Source organism: Tenebrio molitor, chromosome 6 (assembly GCF_963966145.1).
Source record: "Tenebrio molitor chromosome 6, icTenMoli1.1, whole genome shotgun sequence".
Classification (NCBI taxonomy): Eukaryota; Metazoa; Arthropoda; class Insecta; order Coleoptera; family Tenebrionidae; genus Tenebrio; species Tenebrio molitor.
The window spans coordinates 13,770,783-13,791,220 of NC_091051.1; the positions used below are offsets into that span (position 1 = coordinate 13,770,783).

Genomic DNA, 20,438 nt, shown 5'->3' on the forward strand with positions numbered 1-20,438 from the left:
TCAATGGTCTGATTTACATAGATTAAATTTTAAGTGTCCCAGTTTTATTTGTCCACCGACCGTACACCACCAGGAGTACTTGAAGCCGCAAAAAATAATTCTTTCAACGTATTAGTTACCACCTAAATCCATGGACAGGTACGAGTTTTCCTACAAACAATTTATGGATTACTGAAACAAAAAAGGAATAAAATCGCCTTTTTCTGAAAATGCTTACAGTGGAGAGTTATCTAAAACTGTCAAATTACTAATTTGACCATTAATTTTTTTGATTCCAAAAAAATAAATATTTTTGCAACAAATTACTTTTTTTCAATGTCGTAGGAAAAATGGTGTACAAAACTCGCTGAAAAGTGTCTATCGTTTGCTCGTGAGATTTCGCACTCGACTCGTGCCTCGTGCGTCAAGATTTTCACTCGCACGATAGGTATTACTCACTTTCCATTCTTGTTATGTAATATATTATTGTCACATACTTTGTTTTATTCTACAAGTATTTTTGTTAAAATTACGAAGGACATCAAAAACATATGAAAACCTTTTTTGGTTTAATTTATAACGCATTGGTGACAAATTAGAATGTTCACAATGGAACACATCTTTTTTGTGGGAAGAAAAGAAAAAATTTGCAGAGATATAATTGATGTAGGTATATTTCACCATCAGAAAACAGTATCAAATGAACAAAGTTGTAATCAATGTTTAGAAACCTAAAATACCAAAAGAAAATGTATAATGTGTCTTAAACCAATGTTGTTAATTTTTCTTTGACTTGCATATATCGTTCTGTGGGATATATTCCTCAAATAAAAGAGTAAATTGATCCAAAGGACAAAGTTCATCGCAAGCAGGCAATTTTAACAATTTAGGCTCAGATGATGTGTAATCTTGATAAAAAATCTAAAACAAAAAAGTACTGTTTCAATTCAAATGGGCGACAAAATCACGTAGGTACCTTGAATCCTGCAACGTCATCGATTTTGTGAAGCTCGAATAAAATATAGGATCCATATGGCGGAATATGTGGTTCAAAAACATCCAAAACTTGCAGCATGTAGGCAATATTTAACTCGTGTCCCGAATACAGAAACAGTTTCCTGTTTTTAGGAAGCAAGTCACCACTAATTTTCCCTGTCGAGCTGTGAATAATATTTTTCAACAAAGTTCCTAAACAAACAACGTTGAAAACATCCACTAAACATCTGTGCTACAAAATATACCGGAAGTAAATCTCCGGAGTTCAGTGGTTGACGTTAAAAGGCCGTAGCTTTTAATAGCAAATTCTTGGAGTGGTTGTGGAAAGACTTTTTTGGTCCATTCTGGCAACGTCAAACCGTACTGATGTTCCGTTTCCAGACATACGTACAGAAAGAAGAGGTCCACATAGGACCTCACTTGTACGCCACTGTGTTCGGAAATGTATTCTAAAATTTTTGCGTGTTGTTCAAGTTCACGCACTACTTTCGGTGACTGAACTAGTTCTGAATAAAGTTTCTGAAAATCGGAGCACGCTGTACCCCAAAAAATCTAAAATCACATTTATGGGGAATCGGTCAATAAATATGACGTCACGTACGGGATCCTGATCGAGTGGCAATGTACTGAATGGAATCGGTTGCCAGTTTAAACCAGTTTCCCAGATTTGCTCCTCCACAGGTGGAAACAATCCAGCGAGAACGAGTTGCAGCGACGCTTTTGTTCTGTTGACATCGGAACTAAAAGCTTCTAATAAATCAGGAGTGTAGATTTTTCCCAAGAAATTGTCGTATCTTTCACGAAATTTTTTCCCGAGTTTAAATTCTCTCTGTTTACCCTCCTAAAATTGATTTACATGGTTATTAAAGCAATTAAAGCAGCAAAGCTTACATTTGTGAGTTCTCCGTATCCGTAAGGATAATAGGTCTCATTTCTGTGTGGATCTTTGGGATAGATCGTACGTAAATCAGTGGTTCTGTCGCCGTGTCGAAATAACTAACAATCGATAAATTAACAATTACGACGTTGTTTCATGCTCATAAAACCGATTTAAATTTACAATTTCTACTTACGATGTGAACCAGTTGCAGTGTTGAATTGTTTAAATCAGGTGATGCAGTTTTCACATTTTGTATAATTATTAAAGTTGCGATTAGGAAATTAATTAGGAATTGTCTACAAGCTTCCATCGCAAGATATACAACTGCACTAAAAAAAGTAAAAAAAACCCGTTGAGCAGAACCTGTTCAGCAGAAGTTCAGTATATTAATTTATTTAGTAAGATACACTGTGTGATGTCTTACTTAGATTGTAGCAGGCAACCAAAATATCATTTTTATTTTGCAAGACTTGAAGAACTGTAAGGCTGAAGTGGTAAATTTGTTAATTCTGAAACAAAAATGATTTTTACAAAATGAATTAGCAATTATTTGATATTTCAATGATATTTCGAAAAAAATTGTATTCACAAAATGGTATCGGTATCGTAGAATGTTGATAAATATGTTGTCAAGGCAATAAATACCTATAGCCTAAAATAAACCAAATGATAGGAAAAGATACATTACCGAATTGGAGTCACTTTCGCGAAAATTCGCAGTGACTCTATTGAACATTTTCAGAAATTTATAGACTTGCAGAATTGCAAGTTTTACTAAGTCTACTACACAAGTTAGGGTACCGTGAGATCATTTAAATTTATAATTAAAGTAGGGTATGACTTTTAAATCAGATTGGCAACACTGTTGACAACTTGATTTGATTTGCCAAAATGACACTTCAAAATTCAATACAAAATATGAAACGGCGAGTTAACAATTTGGGCAAGTTGGGTTATTTTGCCTTCTTTTAACATGTGCTACCTCAAGTTAAGACATCTGAACAACTTTCAAAATCACACTGTATTTACCCATGAAATAATAACACGCGACGGCACTTTTTTTTCTTTTCCTTTTTTTCACTATTACCACCTTAAACAGATGTTTTACACAGTGGCAATGAAAACTTTTTTTCATTTACTCATCCACCGAAACACCACAACTAAAAATATCACACTTTTCCAATAGTCAATTTGTTTTTTATATTTTTTCCCACATAAATGCTGCTATATCAAAATAAATGTAAGAAGTCCCATGTCAAATTTGACAGTGGTGCTAATATTTCTGTAAGCACACTGGTTGTTTTTTTGCACATTAAATTGTGTCTATGTTGAACACATAATAGTTATTTTTATATTAAGTGCGCGAAGAGAGTGTTTTTTTGCATGAAAAGGTCTTTTACGCCGAGACGAAGGTCGAGGCAGTATAACCCTAATCTTCGCGCACGAAATATAAACAATATTTTTTCTATAATTGATTCAAAAAATTGAAATTAAAAATTCAAATTTTTGAAGGAACTCTGAAGTTTCAATGCAGTGACCATATTGCTAATGTAACTAATAAAAAACAGTGCGTGAAATGAAAAACAGAAATAGTCGTATGCGTGAAATTGCATTTCACACACTGTTTTGTACGGTTTCTATGGTTTCGATCTTACTAACAATGCAAAAAAAAATACACGTCAGAAAATGACCCACTTCAGGCACAGATAACTATGCGTGAATTTCAATTTTTTAAATCAATTGTAGAAAAAAGTTTCTTAGCTCTTCGGCGTCCTGCAAAAATTAAAATTTAGAGTTTGAATTGATTTGAATACATCACATAATTAATGTTTCATTAATAAATTTAAAACGAACTAAAATCAGCGAATTAAACATCGTTCATGTTGTTTTGGCACAATGGGAGACTATGATTTATTTTTTTAATGTTGGACACACTGTTTGATTTCCGTCACTAAAGTGCCTGACATGCGGACCTGTCAAAATGAACACAACATGTTGCTGAATTTCCCGCGATGTCTGAGTATTCTTCTATTTCAAACTTACAAAAACATAACCTAATTCAATAGACAGCTTTACTACAAAATCAAATGCAAAATTTCCATGGCCTCTTATTAAGCCAAAACAAATGCATTATACAGAATGTCCAAGAACTGCCTCCCCAAATGAAAAAGGGAGTGATAGTCGAGAAAAGACATCCTAAATTTGGCCAATCAGAGTTGAGCATCACCAAGGTAGGATGACAGCGATTTTGCGTTGCCGCGATTTGGAATTTCGAATTTTGTTGCGATATCAGTAATTATTTTTGCTGTCTAAGCAACCTGTCCAATTTTTGAGTAATATCTGAAGACGAGCTTCTCGGACTGGTGAAATTGAAAACTTTATGTGAGGTACAGGAAAATTTATTATAGTTATCTTGGAGTCTCTTTTGCTGTCGGCACATGCCTGTTTTCTATGGGGAGGCTGTTTTGGGACAGGCTGTATTTAGGGTTATCTAATCATCTCTATATTAGACAAAAAAAGACACAGACAAATATTTTTAAGAATAAATGTAATCATTAATTTCTTTTTGTAGTATTTTTTAAAGCATGATGAATTTTGTTTGTATTACTTAGACTTGTCATACGGAGTGATCTTTAAATTTCACGTATTGCCGGCTACGACCTTCATCTCAAAAAAAGACTGACTTATTGTGTTGTATGTTGAGTTGTCTAAGTTCTCTCTACAATATGTCCGTGACAGTTTCGATATTAAATAACCTTGTTTCTGCTGTCTTTTGTGTTTTTAAATTTCTTTTCGCTAGTTGTTTTTTCAGTTGTTACCTACCAAAAATTAGTCTATTTTAAGTTTACACTTTCGTTTGTGATTGCACCAAACTTGCCCGAGTGTTTTTCAACTCGAACCAAAGCAAAATTTGTAAACGTGGGTAACTTTTTTTTTAATAAATTAAGGTATCAAGGGTGTTATAAGGTTGATAACGCGCGAGGTCGGCAGAGTGAAACCCGAGGGTCTCTGGCCCAAGGGGAGTACGCCGACCGAGGGCGTATCATTATATTTTAACACCCGTGGTGCCTTCAACGTTTAATGTCCGACTAGTTTCGTGTGTTTTTGGATTGACAATAATTTGACTAATTTATATCAGTCAAAACTCAAAAGTTGTTTGCAAATACATCGTATCTAAGCAACAAAGAACTTATAATAACCCCTTAGAGCCTGTTATTATAGATAATGCCCTAGGGGATTAGTTCTATAGTAACTTACCAGAAAACTGGGTCATTATCGTTCGATAACAATAAAGTGGTACATTAATAACTATAATGGTCTTGTAACATAATTAAGTATTAAATTACGCTCTACGTTTTGTCTGTCAAAAAAGCGATAGCCGTAGTGATGTAAAATTTTAAAAATCACCCGGTATACCCCAAGATTAACTTACTTTTTAAATTAAACAAAATTCCCAGAATGATTTAACTACAAGAATTTTCATTGGGAAAATATTTTTCAACAAAAGAAATAAATTTATCCAACGGACAGAATTCTTCACAGTTTGGCATTTTTAACAATCCGGTTTGAATCGATTCGTCGTTTTCATAGAAGATCTGAAAGAATACTGTTGTTCTGAACTGATCCCCACAGTTGTGAATTTTTTTACTTTAATTCCTAATTGATTATTAATTCGATGAACTTCAATCAGGATGCAAGAACAATAAGGTGGATAATGAGGTTGGAAAATCTCTAAAGTGTTTAGCAGAAGGGCGATATTCATTTCGTGACCAGAATACAGATACATTTTCCTTTCTTCAGAGACCTTATCGGAAGCGTTAACCTTTAACTGTGTGTCATGAACAATTTTTTGAAGCAAATAACCTTAAAAGTAACAATTAAAACCAATTCTACCGATGTAAATGTGAGGAAGAAACCTGCACCGATCTGTTTTAATTCTGTTGTTCCAGATAATATGAGATAATTTTTAGAAGCCATTTTGTACAAAGTTTCAGGGTATACCACATCTGTCCAATTTGGAAGTTTCAAGTGCCATTCCTCCTGAAACAGACTGAAATATGACTTTGACGATACTTTCTCATAATTACCTGTCTGCTTAAAATGCCGTACAAGATTGAAGGTTTTGTTAAATCTGTTCCATTCAGTTTTATTTGAAATATATCTAAAATCATCACTGTAATTTTTATACACTTCTTGTACTTTTCCACTTTTTTGAAATGAGCTCAGGGAGGTGTCGTATTTTACACAGACTTTATTCGATTCAAGAATCTGGAAAAATGAAATGTACATTCATTTCAACATATTATTATGGTTTCACTTTATCGTCCTTCAATATCTCATAATTCTTGTAAGGAACTGAATCGGCTGAATTAATATTTTCTGGTGGAAATAGCCCATAAAGGACAAATTCTAAACTTTTTTGTGTTCTCTGTTTTTTTTGCACTCAAAGCTTCTATCATCTCAGATCTGTAGTCACCAAGAAATTGACCATATAGCCGACGAAGTTTACTTCCAAGTCTGTATGCTCTAAGTCTACCCTCCTGCAATCAAGGATGAACCAATAATTAGAAAATATTATCAAACCAACATACATCAGTTAATTTTCCGCGCCCAAATGGAGAATATTTGACATTTTTGTACGGGTCTGTCGGATAAGTATCACTTTCACTATTGGTCCGATCACCATGTCTGAAAATCTAAAACAAAAATTACATTAACTTTAGATAATAAAAAAAAATCTCTTTTACCGCATGTACTACTATAAGTTCTGCAGTACATCTTTCAGTGCCTATTTTGATAATCGATAATACAACAAACACCCTTGTGAGTGGAATCATTTCAGATAGACTAAATACCTACGTCATATAGGTATGTACACTACAAATACGGTAGCAGAAACCTTGGTGGTAGATAATACTAGATAATACTTTACCTATGTGTTTTAAATGACAGTAATATTTTTTAACTATAACCTTGTTATAACCATATACTTACCTTACGTAAGCTTGATAATAAATGTCCGGTAATATAATAATGGTTGGGAATAAATTTCAGGGTGAACTCCTTACGAAAAATGTGGCTTTAAACCTAAATAAAGTTTTTCGTTAAAATGAGTAGTTTTCTCAAAAAATAAAATGTAGTCCACTGTTGGAGAATTTCTCTAATTAGTTCATTTGTCTGCCTAAAATCGCATTAGTTTTGAATTTTGACATCCGTTAAAAAATTCAACTTTCCACGTTTAAAATTTTTCTTTAAACCATTATTAAATCGTAGTATTTCAAAAAAAATACGGATATGCCAGAATACGTTTATTTTTCTTTTTTTCTTTTTTTGAGAAAACTACTCATTTTAACGAAAAACTTTATTTAGGTTTTATTAAGCCACATTTTTCGTAAGGAGTTCACCCTGAAATTTATTCCCAACCATTTACTAACACCCTGTATAATATATAAAGGCTGTTTAAATAATAAATTTAATACTAAAGCTCTCTTGGACTACAGATATTACAATCATACGTTATATTCTGAACATTTATTACTGGCAGTACTGATACTATTAAACCTCAAAATTGAAAAACGAGATAAACAGATGGGGCTTCAAAACAGATCTTTGCGACTACATGTTGAATATAGGAACACTCCTTTGCCTTCCAACAAAGTAGTTGCTCTCTTCCTATTCTTTAATTTATTTCATTTTTTTTTTATTTCCATCTTTTTTCCATTCCAACAATGAGTATTTTTCATTCTTCAGTGCAATGAAATTAGTTCATTCTTCAATGAGCGTATAATGATGGTTATATTATTCAAGAGAATGAAAATTCCAAAACGAGCCGTAGACGAGTGAATAATAGCCATTATACGCAAGTTGAAGTCTAAACTTTCTCCACGACTATACCAAGAAAAGAAAACAATGTTTGAAAATTGAATTTAATTTGATTTTTAATATTTGACAATTAAAATTGTGCCTCATTTAGCGGTTGCTACGTGATGCGCGACTTATTGTTTACAAACGCATCCGATTGGCGATCTACCATTGTAGAATGAAAATACCAGAGATGTGATTGGCCGACAGCCGTGGATTTCAGTATATTCTAACACGGGGCGTGGAATTGATATCATTATTTCATTGAATATCCAACAAGAATGCATTCATTCTTTAATAGTCGTGAAGAAATATAGGTACCACATTTCTAAATCCATTCAGTTCAAATTCATTTGAATTAGTTCCAGTACATCTTCTAAGTTTTTGTGGAGGTGATTTTCTAACACATACATATTTCAGTGTTAGCTAAAGCTGAATCTATTAGTTCCATCAATATTCGTTCGCCGTTCCTCGTTGATACTTTAGTTTAGCGCAATCACACGTTACTATATTTTTCACTACAGCTTGCTTTAGAGGAGTTCGCAAAATAATGAAATTTGACGGAAATCAATTATGAGATGTCAGTTTTTTAATAAAATTTTATTAACTAAATCAAATAGATACAACAAAACTTCCGGAAACAAAAACCCCAGCTGCTCCAATATCAAAAAAATCAATCTACTAATGTAGTTAACATACAGGATATCCCCAAAAAAAAAGACGAGTCCATAGCCCCCTTGTTTATATGCAGCTATACACCATCTATACACCAAATTAAATGATGTGAGTAGGGTACAAAATGGCCTATAAAATTAATTAATTCAACCAATCAAGCAATTGTTCAACCATATCTTTTTTCTAGTGAACGTGCAACAAAAAAATCCCACGTTTTTGTTTTTTAAATGCTAAAAATGTTTGTTGTCAAAACAACCAATAAACAAAAAATAATTTGTTAGTGTTACTTTGGAATTCAACTTGAGGTTTGTTAATTTTCTAGGCTTGGTCTTCTATTATTCTATTACTCCACATGCATCGTCTTCGGGAATATATTGATCTAATAAACGAGTAAAGTCACTCAAAGGACAAAATTCATCACAAGAAGGCAACTTCAACAGTTTTGGCTCAGCTGAGGAATAGTTTTGATAATAAATCTGAAACCAAAAAGTAACATTTTGATTAAGATGTAGCAAGGAAATCATATACCTTGAATCCTTCTACATCATTGATGAAGTGAAGCTCAAACAAAATGTAAGATCCATATGGTGGAAAATGTGGTTCAAAAACATCCAAAGTGATTAACATATGTCCAATATTTATGTCATGTCCAGAATAGAGAAACAGTTTTCTGTTTTCCGGCACTAATTCACCACTCGATTTGCCTTTAGAGTTGTCGATAATTCTTTTTAGTAAACTTCCTGAAGGAATAACGTTGAAAACATGAACATAAATATTCATATTCGAAACACACCGGAAGTTAGTTTTCGAAGTTGAGTAGTGTCTGTTCCAAGGCTGTAACTTTTAAGAGCAAGATCTCTAAGTGGCTCAGGATAAACGTTTTTGGTCCAGTCTGGCAATGTCAGACCGTATTCTTGCTCGCTCCAAAGACACTCGTACAAAAGAAGGGATTCCCCATATGTCTTTACGTCCAATCCACTCTGTTTTGAAAGATATTCAAAAATCGTTTTGTGTTGTTCCAACTCCTGTACCACCTTCGGCGACGCAGTTAATTCAGAAAGGTGTTTTTGATAATTGGAGCATGATGTTCCAGAAAATATCTAAAACAATATCCATTGAAAACTCCTCAATAAATGTTTGATAAATGTGGAAAATTTTACTGTATCCTGATCCGAGGGTACTACATTGAAAGGAATGGGTTGCCAATTTAAACCCGTCTCCCAAATTTGTTCATCCACTGGCGGTAACATTCCAGCAAGAACTAGTTGCAGCGACATTTTTGTTCTGTTCACATCTGAACTGAGACCTTCTAGTAAATCGGGAGTGTAAATTTTGCCCAGGAAATTGTCATACCTCTGACGCAAAAATTTCCCTAGTGTGAATTCTCTCATTTTACCTTTCTACAATTGATTTAGTTATTTATTTAGCATTTGAATCAGTGGAATTTACATTAGTAAGTTCCCCGTAGCCGTAAGGGTAATAAGTTTCATTTTTGTAGGGATCTTTCGGATAAACCGTATTCAATTCTGTTGTTCTGTCTCCGTGTCGAAATAACTATATAAATAAGTTTTAACAATCGCAAAGTTACAACTATGTATTAGATCCGTTACTCACAATGTGGACCAACTGTAATGTTGAAGCATTGTTATCAAAGGATGCTCTTTGTAAAACTATTAAAATTGCAAAAAAGATTAAATAATTTCTGTATGCATTCATAATAAGGTACTAAAAATGAAAGTCGGTGAGTGTTGATTGAAATTTTTAACAATGCGCCAATGCAATCCAATTGAAAGTTTGAAAAATCAAATAGACTTCCAATGTACTAGGTAGATAGAGAGTTTATTTGGTTCCAGAAAGCCATGTACCTACAAGTTAAACAGAAATATGTCGGAGATTTTGGAGCAGAATGGAGAAGCAGGGTAAGACGGTGTACTCGGCATATTAGGTATGTACTCGTAATTAATATGATAGCACAGGTTTAGATTTGATTTTGCTTTAATTAATCCAAAATAATGATTTCCGAACGTACTACAAAATAAAAGAAACGACTGTCTATAAGATATGGTAAAAAACGAGAAGCAGACAGTGAAAAATGAAAAACATAAAAATAAAATTAAGAAAGTAAAAAAAGCCTGTTAAACACGCAAGTAGTGTCTGAAACATCTTCCGAGGAGAGCAAAATGGGAAAATATGTACAGACACTCCATACTTATATTAATAGTCTTAGGGCCAGTTTATAGAAAGAGAATTAAATATTTAATTCGAATTAAATTTTAATGCGCGATTAACCCATGAATCCGCAACTTCAATTGGTTCAATCTGGTTACGTGTTCTGTTAATTTCGCATTTGATTACGATTAACTTAATTTCGCTTCTGTAAACTGGCCCTTAATCTCCAGTCAAATGAAGCATGCATATGTTACAGGAAATGTGATTAACCGGTCATTATGAATAATAACCGAAGATTATAATATATAATACTCAACAAAATTGGTTACTATAATTAATATCTTGCAATTTATTACATTTGCCGGCTATTATTCATAATCTCCAGTGCCCATTGGTAAATTTAATAAACGGTGGCAAACTGATTCTGGAAATAAATGAATGTGGATACTGTAAAAGTACGCATTCCGGACGTTGATCGAGCTAGCTGTGCAAGACAATCAATTTTATGAATTGGGAATTGTCTCAGTTCCATTAAAAAACAATTTTACTATTTGCGAAGAAAAAATATTGCAACTTGAGCAAGTTCCTGAGGTAAAAATCTCTTGGTGGGAGTATACAATAAAATCATCCCTATGGAGTGGTGTATGGTATAAATTAAAAGATAAATTTACGAGTATAAGGGTAAATGTAAGTACATCAAAGAAATTAATTGCAAAAATTATAATAATAATAAATAATAATAAACTCAAGATGCCATAACAGTTCATTTGGGACAATAAGTATTTTTTTATCACCTTGATGTAATATGATGTTTGGTTTATTTATCCTTTTGTTGGAAGATGTGACTTTACAATTTCTTATTAAATTTACCAATGAGCACTAGAGATTATAAATAATACCCGGTAAATTTAATAAATTGCAAGATATTAATTATAATAACCAATCTAGTCGGGTATTATGTATAATCTTCAGTTATTATTCATAATTACCAGATTAATTACTTTTACCGTAACACATATAAAAAATGTATAACATACGTATAAGACTTTTGGACATTTTCAACTCACTGTGCTAAAATGTCAATTTTTTTAAATTCTAACGTAAATGCTCACAATCACACCACAACTTAAAATGTTAATTTCAGTCGGTTTTACTGTTAATTGTTTTTTAAATACCGTGAGATCATTTAAATTTATAATTAAAGTAGACTATGACCTTTGAATTAGATTGGCAATACTGTTGACAACTTGATTTGAATTGTCAAAGTGACGCTTCAAAATTCAGTGCTAAATATGAAACGGCGAGTTAACAATTGTATCCAAGTCTCCCTCAACGTATCCAAGGCGGTGAAGAACACTTTGAACATTTTCTGTGATTGTCAATAAAACTGTATTATTTTCTAGGGGTTCATTTCGTTTAAAACGATTGAACATGAGAATCATAAATGCCAAAATGTTTACATAACCTCTCATTTACGCAGCGACTCAGTTATAAGAGAAAGTAGGCTCGATCCTGGTTCCTAGGGGAGTTTTTGAGAGTTAAATTTACATTGGCAGCCTAGTTCCCACAGACTTTGTGAAGTAAATGCAAACAAATCTAAATAGTTAACATAATATTTATCATTTATTTTTCACTCTAGAAACATTTTGATAATTAATAATTTTATTTCAACACAAATAGTGCCAATTTTGACAATAAAAGTGCAGCCAATTATCAATCGAAAAACGCCCCTAGGAACCAGGATGGGGCCAACTCTATTTAATATACTAACTTTAGATAAGGTTGGTCGTTGCGTAGTTTTATCTACAAGGCGATCAAGAAAGACTGTTTGAGTTGGAAATACAATTAAAAAGATTTTTTTCGGCTATTTTCAACACTGCAACCGTATATTTTTTGTTGGGCTCTGTAACTAAACAGCGCCGGACAAAATAGCGCTGGACAAAATAACAACGACAAAATAGCGCCACGACAAAACAGCGGAAGTTGAAAACAGCGTTGGTCAAAACAGCCCAAGACAAAACAGCGTTACTCTCGTGTCAAAAATGGATTACTCCCTAGGATTTAGGGATATTCGTTACTAAGTTGCCATAAATTTGGTTAGGTTGGAGGCTATGCGGTTTCTGGTGACAAACAAAAGATATCACAAAAATGTAAGACAGCAAATTAATTGTAACAGTTGCAAATGACTAACTTCTCTCTAGGTGATAGATGATTTTTCATTTCACAATCAATTTTGGTTACTGGCGGCATATTTATTTGGATTTAATCTCTCAGTTCAAAGTAACCAACCTTAGGCATTCAACTTTTGAAAATTCTAGTTACACACAACATGAAAAACGTTATTTCCCTAAAAGTTCGAATTCTAGGGAGTAATTCATTTTTGACACGAGAGTAGTCAAAATAGCGCAAGTTGAAAACAGCTTTATGTGGTACCATCGTGATGATAAAAAACGACTACAGTTAACTTGGGACGCCACTGAGATTTTTTGAAAATTTAGGCTGAGTGAACGTACAGTCGTTGACCAAAATAAAATGGGACAAAGTAAATTTCGATTGTGTAATTCGATATTTTTGCGAAATCCATCTCTTCAATGCAAGCGACCATTTATTGTCATTATGACTGATGTGTCAGTTTGTCAAACTGAAGGTTTTCAAGCTGTTTGGCATTTCCTTCGCCATTTTCGTAACTTACAGATCATGACGCACTAGCATAACTGATTTTAGTAGCACTTCTCTCTGGTGCACGCTTCTTTTCCCAATTTTAATTTTGATTATCGCTGTCACGATGACAAGAATGACAAAAATCGAAAATGGGGTTAGTTGAACATAATGCCAGCTTCACATTTTGATGTCAACTCAATGACAGGCCGGCCTAAATTTATTGTCCGCCATAGTACTATTGCGATCAAAAAATTTTGGACACTAATGTCATCGTGCTGTCATACATTCTAAAACGACCCTTATGTATTAATAACCTCAATTTTGATTGTGTCAATTTTGAAAATGTGAATGTGAGATTTACCGAGAAAATATTCAAAAAGTTGTAAAAATCAGACAAATGGAATAGAACGAGGTTTTAATTAATAAAAAATATAAAACAAATACCCAAATGTACTCGCATATTAAAAAAATTATATTTTAAACCGGTGTCAAATTGACAACAATTTCATCTTTCATGTGACAGTTTCAATAAAGCATGATTTAGAGTAATTTTTTTAATGTGACAGAAGTTTGATGTCCAAAATTTTATGATCGCAATATAGTCCATGTAATACCCCAAGTCAGTAAACTATCTTTTTCTAACTTAAAGACTTTGGATGAAACAGAAAAGAACTAGAAAATACGTATATCGGTGCTAGATCCAAATAATTCCGTAATCATGACAATTTTTGAAAATTTAAAAACAACTGTCAAATTCAGACATTTTGTTGAAAGTGGTAATAATAAATCGTTAAAATGGTGAAAAGGTTTAACGACCAATCAAAAAAGTTAATTTTGCATGTGTACGAGTATTTCCGCAAGCAATCCATCGAAAAAACAGACCAGAAGGTAACTGAAGAAATGATTGTATCGCAGACTGCTGAAGTTTTAAAGATCTCAACAAGATCCCTTTACCGCTTAAAGAAGCCGACAAAATCTGATAGCGAATTCAGAGCTTCAATGTCGAAGAAAATTAAAGAACTGAAGACCAAAATAAACCCAATAATGCAAAGTTCGATACGAGAAATTGTTTATAAAATGTGTGCTGAAAAAAAACACCTTACAATGAAATCATTGCATTCAAGATTTATGGAAGAAAATCCTGACTTTAAGTGTTGCGTCAAATCAATACATACATGGGTTCGTCAAATTGGATTCAAGTTTAGAAAAAACGGCAATCGAAAGTTCCTCATGGAGAGACCCTGTATTCAAATAAAAAGAAGACATTTTCTGAGACATAATTTACGTCATAAGAGAATGCAATTAAACCAGCCCTTGGTACTTGACGAAACTTGGGTATTTAGTAAAGGCGGAAATAGAAAATCTTGGCAAGATAGTAGTATGGCTACGACGTCGAAAAAGACTGGAGATGGATGCAGATATATTGTGTTACATGCAGGAAAAGAAGATGGTTTTGTTGAAAAGGCGGGGCTCATTTTTAAAAGTACGACAAGAAGCGGAGATTACCACGACAACATGAACCGGAAAAACTTTGAGAATTGGTTTAAAACAGAATTGATACCCAATTTAGAAGAACCATCACTTATCATAATGGATAACGCAAGTTATCATAGCAGATTGCAGGTTTGATTTCTGCTAGGTATCATTTAGTGTAAAAAATACAATATTTGTAATTCCAGGAAGAAATTCCTATAAAAAGCTGGACAAAAAAGAAGATGAAAGAATGGCTACAGAAGAAAAACGTTACATTTTCAGTCAGCGATATGAAAGATCAAATTTGGAAAATCGTTTCGTGTAATTTACCAGAAAAAGTATACCATTTAGACCAATATGCTGAAGAACACGGGCATTCTGTCTTAAGATTGCCTCCATATCATTGCCACTTCAACGCAATGGAAATGGAATATGGCAATCAAAAAAGTAAGTGCCGAACATTGGAAAAATTATGTAGCACATACTGAGAAAGTAATTAATGCTGCATGGGAAACTGAGAAAAAAATTGACGTCATAGATGTTGAGCCCATGATTATAAATACTAATGGTGATTCAGATTCAGACAGTTCGGATTTCGATTCAGATAATTGTGAAGACGAAAATATGTGAATTTCCTCATAATTTTATTTCCTTTTCTACTTTATAATAAATGATTTAGTTTCATGATTTATTTAAAGGATAATTCTAAACCCATTTATATACCATTCACGATGTTTTGGCATAAGGGGAGGCTATGATTTCATTTTTTAACGTTGGATACATGTTTGATTTCTGTCATCTCTGCTGTCACTAAAGTGCCTGACATGCGGACCTATCAAAATGAACGTAACATGTTGCCGAATTTACCGTAATCATAATTAAGCGACTTTAAAACGTATTGATGGTGTTTGTATTAGACTGCAGAACATATTTTCAGTAAGTTACAATGAAGTCAAGTTTTTTTTTTTGTGTATAAATTGAATCGTAGGTGAGTACAAGATAAATATGTAGCACGGATAGTGAAGGAAGAAACAACGACCCAATTGAAATGGCACAGGGGCTTTGTAAGACCTATTATAACTTTGCGATAGAGTTGTGAATTTATGGCTTGAGTCTATTTTGAAATGTACTCCCTAAATTTGCCAACATTTTTGTAGATATTGTGAAGAACTTATTTCGGAAAATTGGGCAAAATTAATGGGAAATCTTTTATTTGAAAACGTTCTTCCTTTAATAATTTCATTAGGAGAATGTGACTCGGAATTTGATTGGGATTTTGATGCATGTAATGATGATTCAGAATTTTCTAATGAAATTATGGAAGAATAGTTTTGTTCTTTTGTGTCATAGACGATGGGTGTGAAAATATTTTGCAGAAAGATTCGAATAAAGTAAGGCTTAATAAGTAGGTACAAGATTTTATACAATCTAGTTCTAGGAATGTTTTGGTTAAAATGAAAAATTCATTGAGAAATTACTAACTGGTTGGTTAAGACACTGTATAGGTGGGTTATCTAAGTGGTGCATAAATTAACAGGAGCCACTTCGTCTTCCGGTCCCGGTCCCTACTATACTGTAGTCTGTTGAAGTCAGTTTCCTGTTTTGTTAAATTGGATTAAAAATGTGTGAGTATTGTTCTAATGCAAACTAGTAAAACTGACAACAATGCACTAGACAATGACGCAGTTTATAACCTCAAACTTAGAAAAACATAACCTAATTCAACAGACAGCTTTACTGCCAACTTAAATGCACTTTTTCCATGGCCTCCCCTTATGCCAAAACATCGTGAATGGCATATAGGTAGGTAATAGGTATTATGTATACTTGTGTAATAAAATGGTTTTCAAAATGTTGTTATTTTATTTCATACTTAATATTTCGTATAGTATGAAAGGTTTTGCCACCGTTTGGCGTAGGCATTATTATTGTTAGAGCGTCACATTTCTCTCAGCGTAATGCCAAAAGTATCATAGCAACAAACAAAAAAATTTTATTCGTAACATGTTAGAATAAACGTGCATTTTGTAACTAAAAATGTGTGCTATATATATTTTACTGACTTGGGGTGATACATAGACTATAGTACTATTCCGGCCAAAAAATTTTGGCCGTCATTGTCTGTCAATTCAAAAAAAAAATTTTAATCCGTACTTTATTGTCATCATGATTACCGTCTTGATTATGAACGTTATTTTTTGGGTGGTAAATTTCAAAACTTAAAATTATTTTGTCATTTCTACTACACAGAACGTTTACCTCAGGTTATCTATGTACGATTGCTCTAATTTTGTTTATTCATGTCGGATTTTTGGAATATCTGAGCTTCAAACAGTTTAAATTGATTGTCAAAATGACAAGAATCGAAAGTGGGGTTACGATTCCTAAAGGTTTATTTACACTTTACTTAAATGTCAAGAAAGTGATGGCCAAAATTTTTTGGCCGCCATAGTACCTACCGAAATTTGTCAAAGTTTGTCGTCAACTCAATATTTAAAATTTTCAAATCTTTGAAAATAAACCCGTCCGCAACACAGTGCTAGTGCTAACACCCAGTTCGGCAGCAATGTTTCTAATGGTACCATAATCATGTATTCGAGTTTCCAAAATGTTTTTTTTGAAAATCTGTTAATTGGGGAATATTTCAATTGTCACAATGACTTTATTGAAATTAATTCAAATTTACACAGCACGAATTTCTAGTGTAGTCGTTTTTTGTGATCACGATAGTACGGTGGCCGGCATAAAAAGTTAGCCATCATTTAAATGTCAGTGTCAATTTCTGAAATATTCTTATTCCTGGTTGTATTTCTTGTAAGAATTTCATTTTTCTGACGCTGTATAGTACGTCTTGCAGCATCGTAACTTTGAATTTGGACCCAAGCTTCTTCCGAAATATTACTGCTGCATGCCTGAATAATAGCCCTTGGCCTTTCTTTGGATGATACAGCTGACTTCCTAATTTTTTCCCTAACAATTTGTGCTTCATTCACTACTTGCGGGATCCGGGCCGTGATTGTGCTCATTTGTTGCCTTCTTGTAATTTTCTCCCGTCACCAACAGCCTCCCCTTGCAACCAGTTTTGGTGCATCGCCACGAAGTGGAATTGAGGCGCGCCTTATCTTTTCTATATCTGTACACCCATTACACAGCAAAAGTTTACCGTTTTTTTTGCGACTTTATGTATTCCATTGACGTTGACCTATTTATTTTCTCGCTGTTATTTTGTCCGGCGCTGTTTAGTTATGGAGCCGACTAATTTTATTTTAAGTTTATTTATTTTTGCGCTATTATGTCGCACGTTGTTTACTGTTTACTAGTAGTAGCACACTTTTTAGTCGCGTCGCTTTTTTGTCGCGCGATATTTTAGTTGTTCGCAATTTTATCGCACGTAATTTTGTCCAGACTATTTTGTCCGGCGCTATTTAGTTACACAGCCCTAGGGCCAATTTACAGAAGCGAAATTAAGTTAATCATAATTAAATGTGAGATTAACTGAACACGTGATCAGATTGAACCAATGGAACTTTCGGATTCATGAGTAATCGCGCATTAGAATTTAAATCGAATTACTTAAATATTTATTTCTCTTTCTATTAACTGGCCCTTAGTAGGTATATTATGTTATGATACGAGTCTTATAAGAAGCACTTTATATCACGCATGGGTTTAGGGCACGACGAGCTTGCGAGGAGTGTCATTAAGAAGTAGGTGCTACAATATGCCGTATCATACACTTTTTTTTTCTACTTTGCATCTTTTAAGCCATTTTAAGTGAAAATTTTGTCGTGGTTGGCAACAAATGTCATATTGTTTAGAAGATTCAAATTTCAATTGTTATTAACAAATTAAAAATGAGCGAAGACAATTTTGTACGTACCCCGCTAGAAATACGAGATTAGGATGAGTCTATATTTGCACCTATTATGTGATTTTATTTTAATTTTATACAATATAGTCAACATGAACGACATTACATTTGTCAAATTTAATCAAAATTTTTATTTTACTGAACATAGGATTCATGAATCTGCATGTTTGGTTGCCTATTTCAAATGCATTGACTTGTCCATTTTAGAACTGAACATAGCAACTTTACATTATATGTTCAGCAAAATAAAAAACGCAGTGTATTATTGGTTGCCTCACAAATTTTTTGAGGCTCATTTTTAGTTATTACTCGTGAATCACCTTGTATTTATTATAAATACCCCTCGTATACGTCAGATTTTACTCTGACGTAATTACATGAAAAGTAAAAGTGAACCTCCCACAACAGATCCTTCCGACACGATCCCTTCATCTTTCACTCGATTACAGCGATGTTGTGTTATTCCTTTTCAATGGTAACAAACTGTCATCTAGTTAATCCATATATTCTAATTTTTTCACGGAAAGATCTTACCATTTGTCTTGCGCACGCTAAGAATTGAGGAGAATTTTGGAAAGGATCATAACGATTAAGTTGCAATCGTGTATTTTGGGTTGCATACACAATTTATACAGACACTTATATTATTCTTGAAAGCTTTTAAATACAGCACCTAATTTGACCTAAAGACTAGGTTTCGGGTACATAAAAAAAATACACTTATACAATAAACATGCATCGTAGACGAAAATCGACTGCAAGTTTCGGAAACTCGGACCTGCCATCCACTCAAGTGAACATCCCAGTCCGGGCGTCTGAAACTTGATTTCCACACAAAGTAAAGTCACCGTCAAATAAATTCACTATATATCACTGGCAAAATTGCATTAATTACACTATAATTTAATAATACGATTCATTGTACGGTCATTTTACTATAAGAATCCAGTTTTTCTTGTTTCCGTTGACATCGTCCGATGTGTCGCATATAAACCCCGTATTCGCAGACAGGAATGCCGCACTGGCTCTCCATTATGCACCTGTAACGTGCGATTAATAATAAGTCGTCTTAATTAAGAGAGAACAAGGTACCTTCTGTCGGTCAAACTGAAAAACTCCTTCCCCTTCTTCATCCTGATGCAGTCCTGGTTGTACTCGTCGCAGTCGCAACTGCACCGAGATTCGTACCGGAATCTCGGAGTGAACTCCTCCGGACATTTACAGCTAGAACAGGACTAATCAAATTGCGAACGTCACAATTCAAACGACATTACTGTCTGATGTTCTCCGGATATGAAGCCAACTTCAGGGACAGTCCGTGGGTCAGAGTGTTGCCCTCCACGAGCGTTGCGGGATTCGGCTTTTTCGATTTTTCGATACAAGCGCACTCGGTGTGATTGTAGAAAGTCAATTTCTCCACTTTAGTTCCGGGGGCGCCTAGAGTTTTCGTCTGAAATAAACACAGGAAATATAACATAAATTGTGTTGTGAGAAAATCGGCCGAGATTTATGGCCGATGGCAGATTATCTGGTAAACAACACAAACGCTCCGATAAATTTAATCAAAACAAACATTTTTGGGGTCACCGTGCGGCATTAAAGATCCATCCTGTGACGATACGGCCAAAAATTTTTATTGGCGTCGTAAACGCGGATGTCGCGAGTGCGTCTTGGAAAGTTATTGGTTTTTTACTGACTTGAACCGAGCAAAATAAGATTTTCTCTTTACCATTACATCTCTCTGCTATTTCGTCAGAAAGGAAGAAAAAATTAAAGCTATTTTGCGCCACCAAACTCTCTTGTTACAGATTTATTACAAACCCCTTTCAAACAAAATCATTTCATTTAAATCCTAATTATTAATACAACGTA

At 33.8% G+C, this 20,438-nt stretch overlaps 4 protein-coding genes across 7 annotated transcripts in view; all 4 read right to left on the reverse strand.

The window, feature by feature from the left end:
* Positions 1-631: 631 nt before the first annotated feature.
* Positions 632-2,208, reverse strand: LOC138133828 (venom acid phosphatase Acph-1-like). Its single transcript, XM_069051794.1, has 6 exons — positions 2,049-2,208; positions 1,867-1,971; positions 1,577-1,816; positions 1,221-1,527; positions 956-1,167; positions 632-900 (listed from the first exon to the last, which is right to left on the reverse strand). The coding sequence occupies exons 1-6, from the start codon at positions 2,163-2,165 to the stop codon at positions 757-759; spliced, it is 1,125 nt and encodes a 374-aa protein (XP_068907895.1). The 5' UTR covers positions 2,166-2,208; the 3' UTR covers positions 632-756.
* Positions 2,209-4,044: 1,836 nt separating this feature from the next.
* On the reverse strand, positions 4,045-6,779 carry LOC138133556 (venom acid phosphatase Acph-1-like). The gene is made up of 7 exons (XM_069051507.1): positions 6,604-6,779; positions 6,448-6,552; positions 6,174-6,396; positions 5,944-6,124; positions 5,773-5,896; positions 5,505-5,719; positions 4,045-5,451 (listed from the first exon to the last, which is right to left on the reverse strand). Exons 4-7 carry the CDS (start codon positions 6,025-6,027, stop codon positions 5,320-5,322), a joined length of 555 nt encoding a protein of 184 aa, XP_068907608.1. The 5' UTR covers positions 6,028-6,124; positions 6,174-6,396; positions 6,448-6,552; positions 6,604-6,779; the 3' UTR covers positions 4,045-5,319.
* A 1,449-nt stretch (positions 6,780-8,228) lies between these two features.
* Positions 8,229-12,481, reverse strand: LOC138133555 (venom acid phosphatase Acph-1-like). Of its 2 annotated transcripts, none has more exons than XM_069051506.1 (8): positions 11,629-12,481; positions 10,007-10,257; positions 9,842-9,946; positions 9,553-9,792; positions 9,186-9,492; positions 8,921-9,132; positions 8,680-8,868; positions 8,229-8,622 (listed from the first exon to the last, which is right to left on the reverse strand). In XM_069051506.1, exons 2-7 carry the CDS (start codon positions 10,106-10,108, stop codon positions 8,728-8,730), a joined length of 1,107 nt encoding a protein of 368 aa, XP_068907607.1. In that variant the 5' UTR covers positions 10,109-10,257; positions 11,629-12,481; the 3' UTR covers positions 8,229-8,622; positions 8,680-8,727. The 2 variants fall into 2 exon arrangements, with proteins under 2 accessions (XP_068907607.1, XP_068907606.1); XM_069051505.1 differs by having other exon boundaries at positions 11,599-11,671.
* A 6,674-nt stretch (positions 12,482-19,155) lies between these two features.
* LOC138132840 (uncharacterized) overlaps positions 19,156-20,438 on the reverse strand; it is a 48,237-nt gene continuing 46,954 nt past the window's right edge. For 2 of the 3 annotated variants that reach the window (XM_069050508.1, XM_069050509.1), the window contains exons 5-7: positions 19,841-20,016; positions 19,659-19,790; positions 19,156-19,606 (exon numbers count right to left, since the gene is read on the reverse strand). In XM_069050508.1, coding sequence (XP_068906609.1) covers positions 19,483-19,606; positions 19,659-19,790; positions 19,841-20,016 — 432 coding nt within the window. In that variant the 3' untranslated portion in view covers positions 19,156-19,482. Of the gene's footprint in view, positions 19,607-19,658; positions 19,802-19,840; positions 20,017-20,438 lie in introns of all 3 variants that reach the window. The other variant, XM_069050510.1, reaches the window with a different exon arrangement.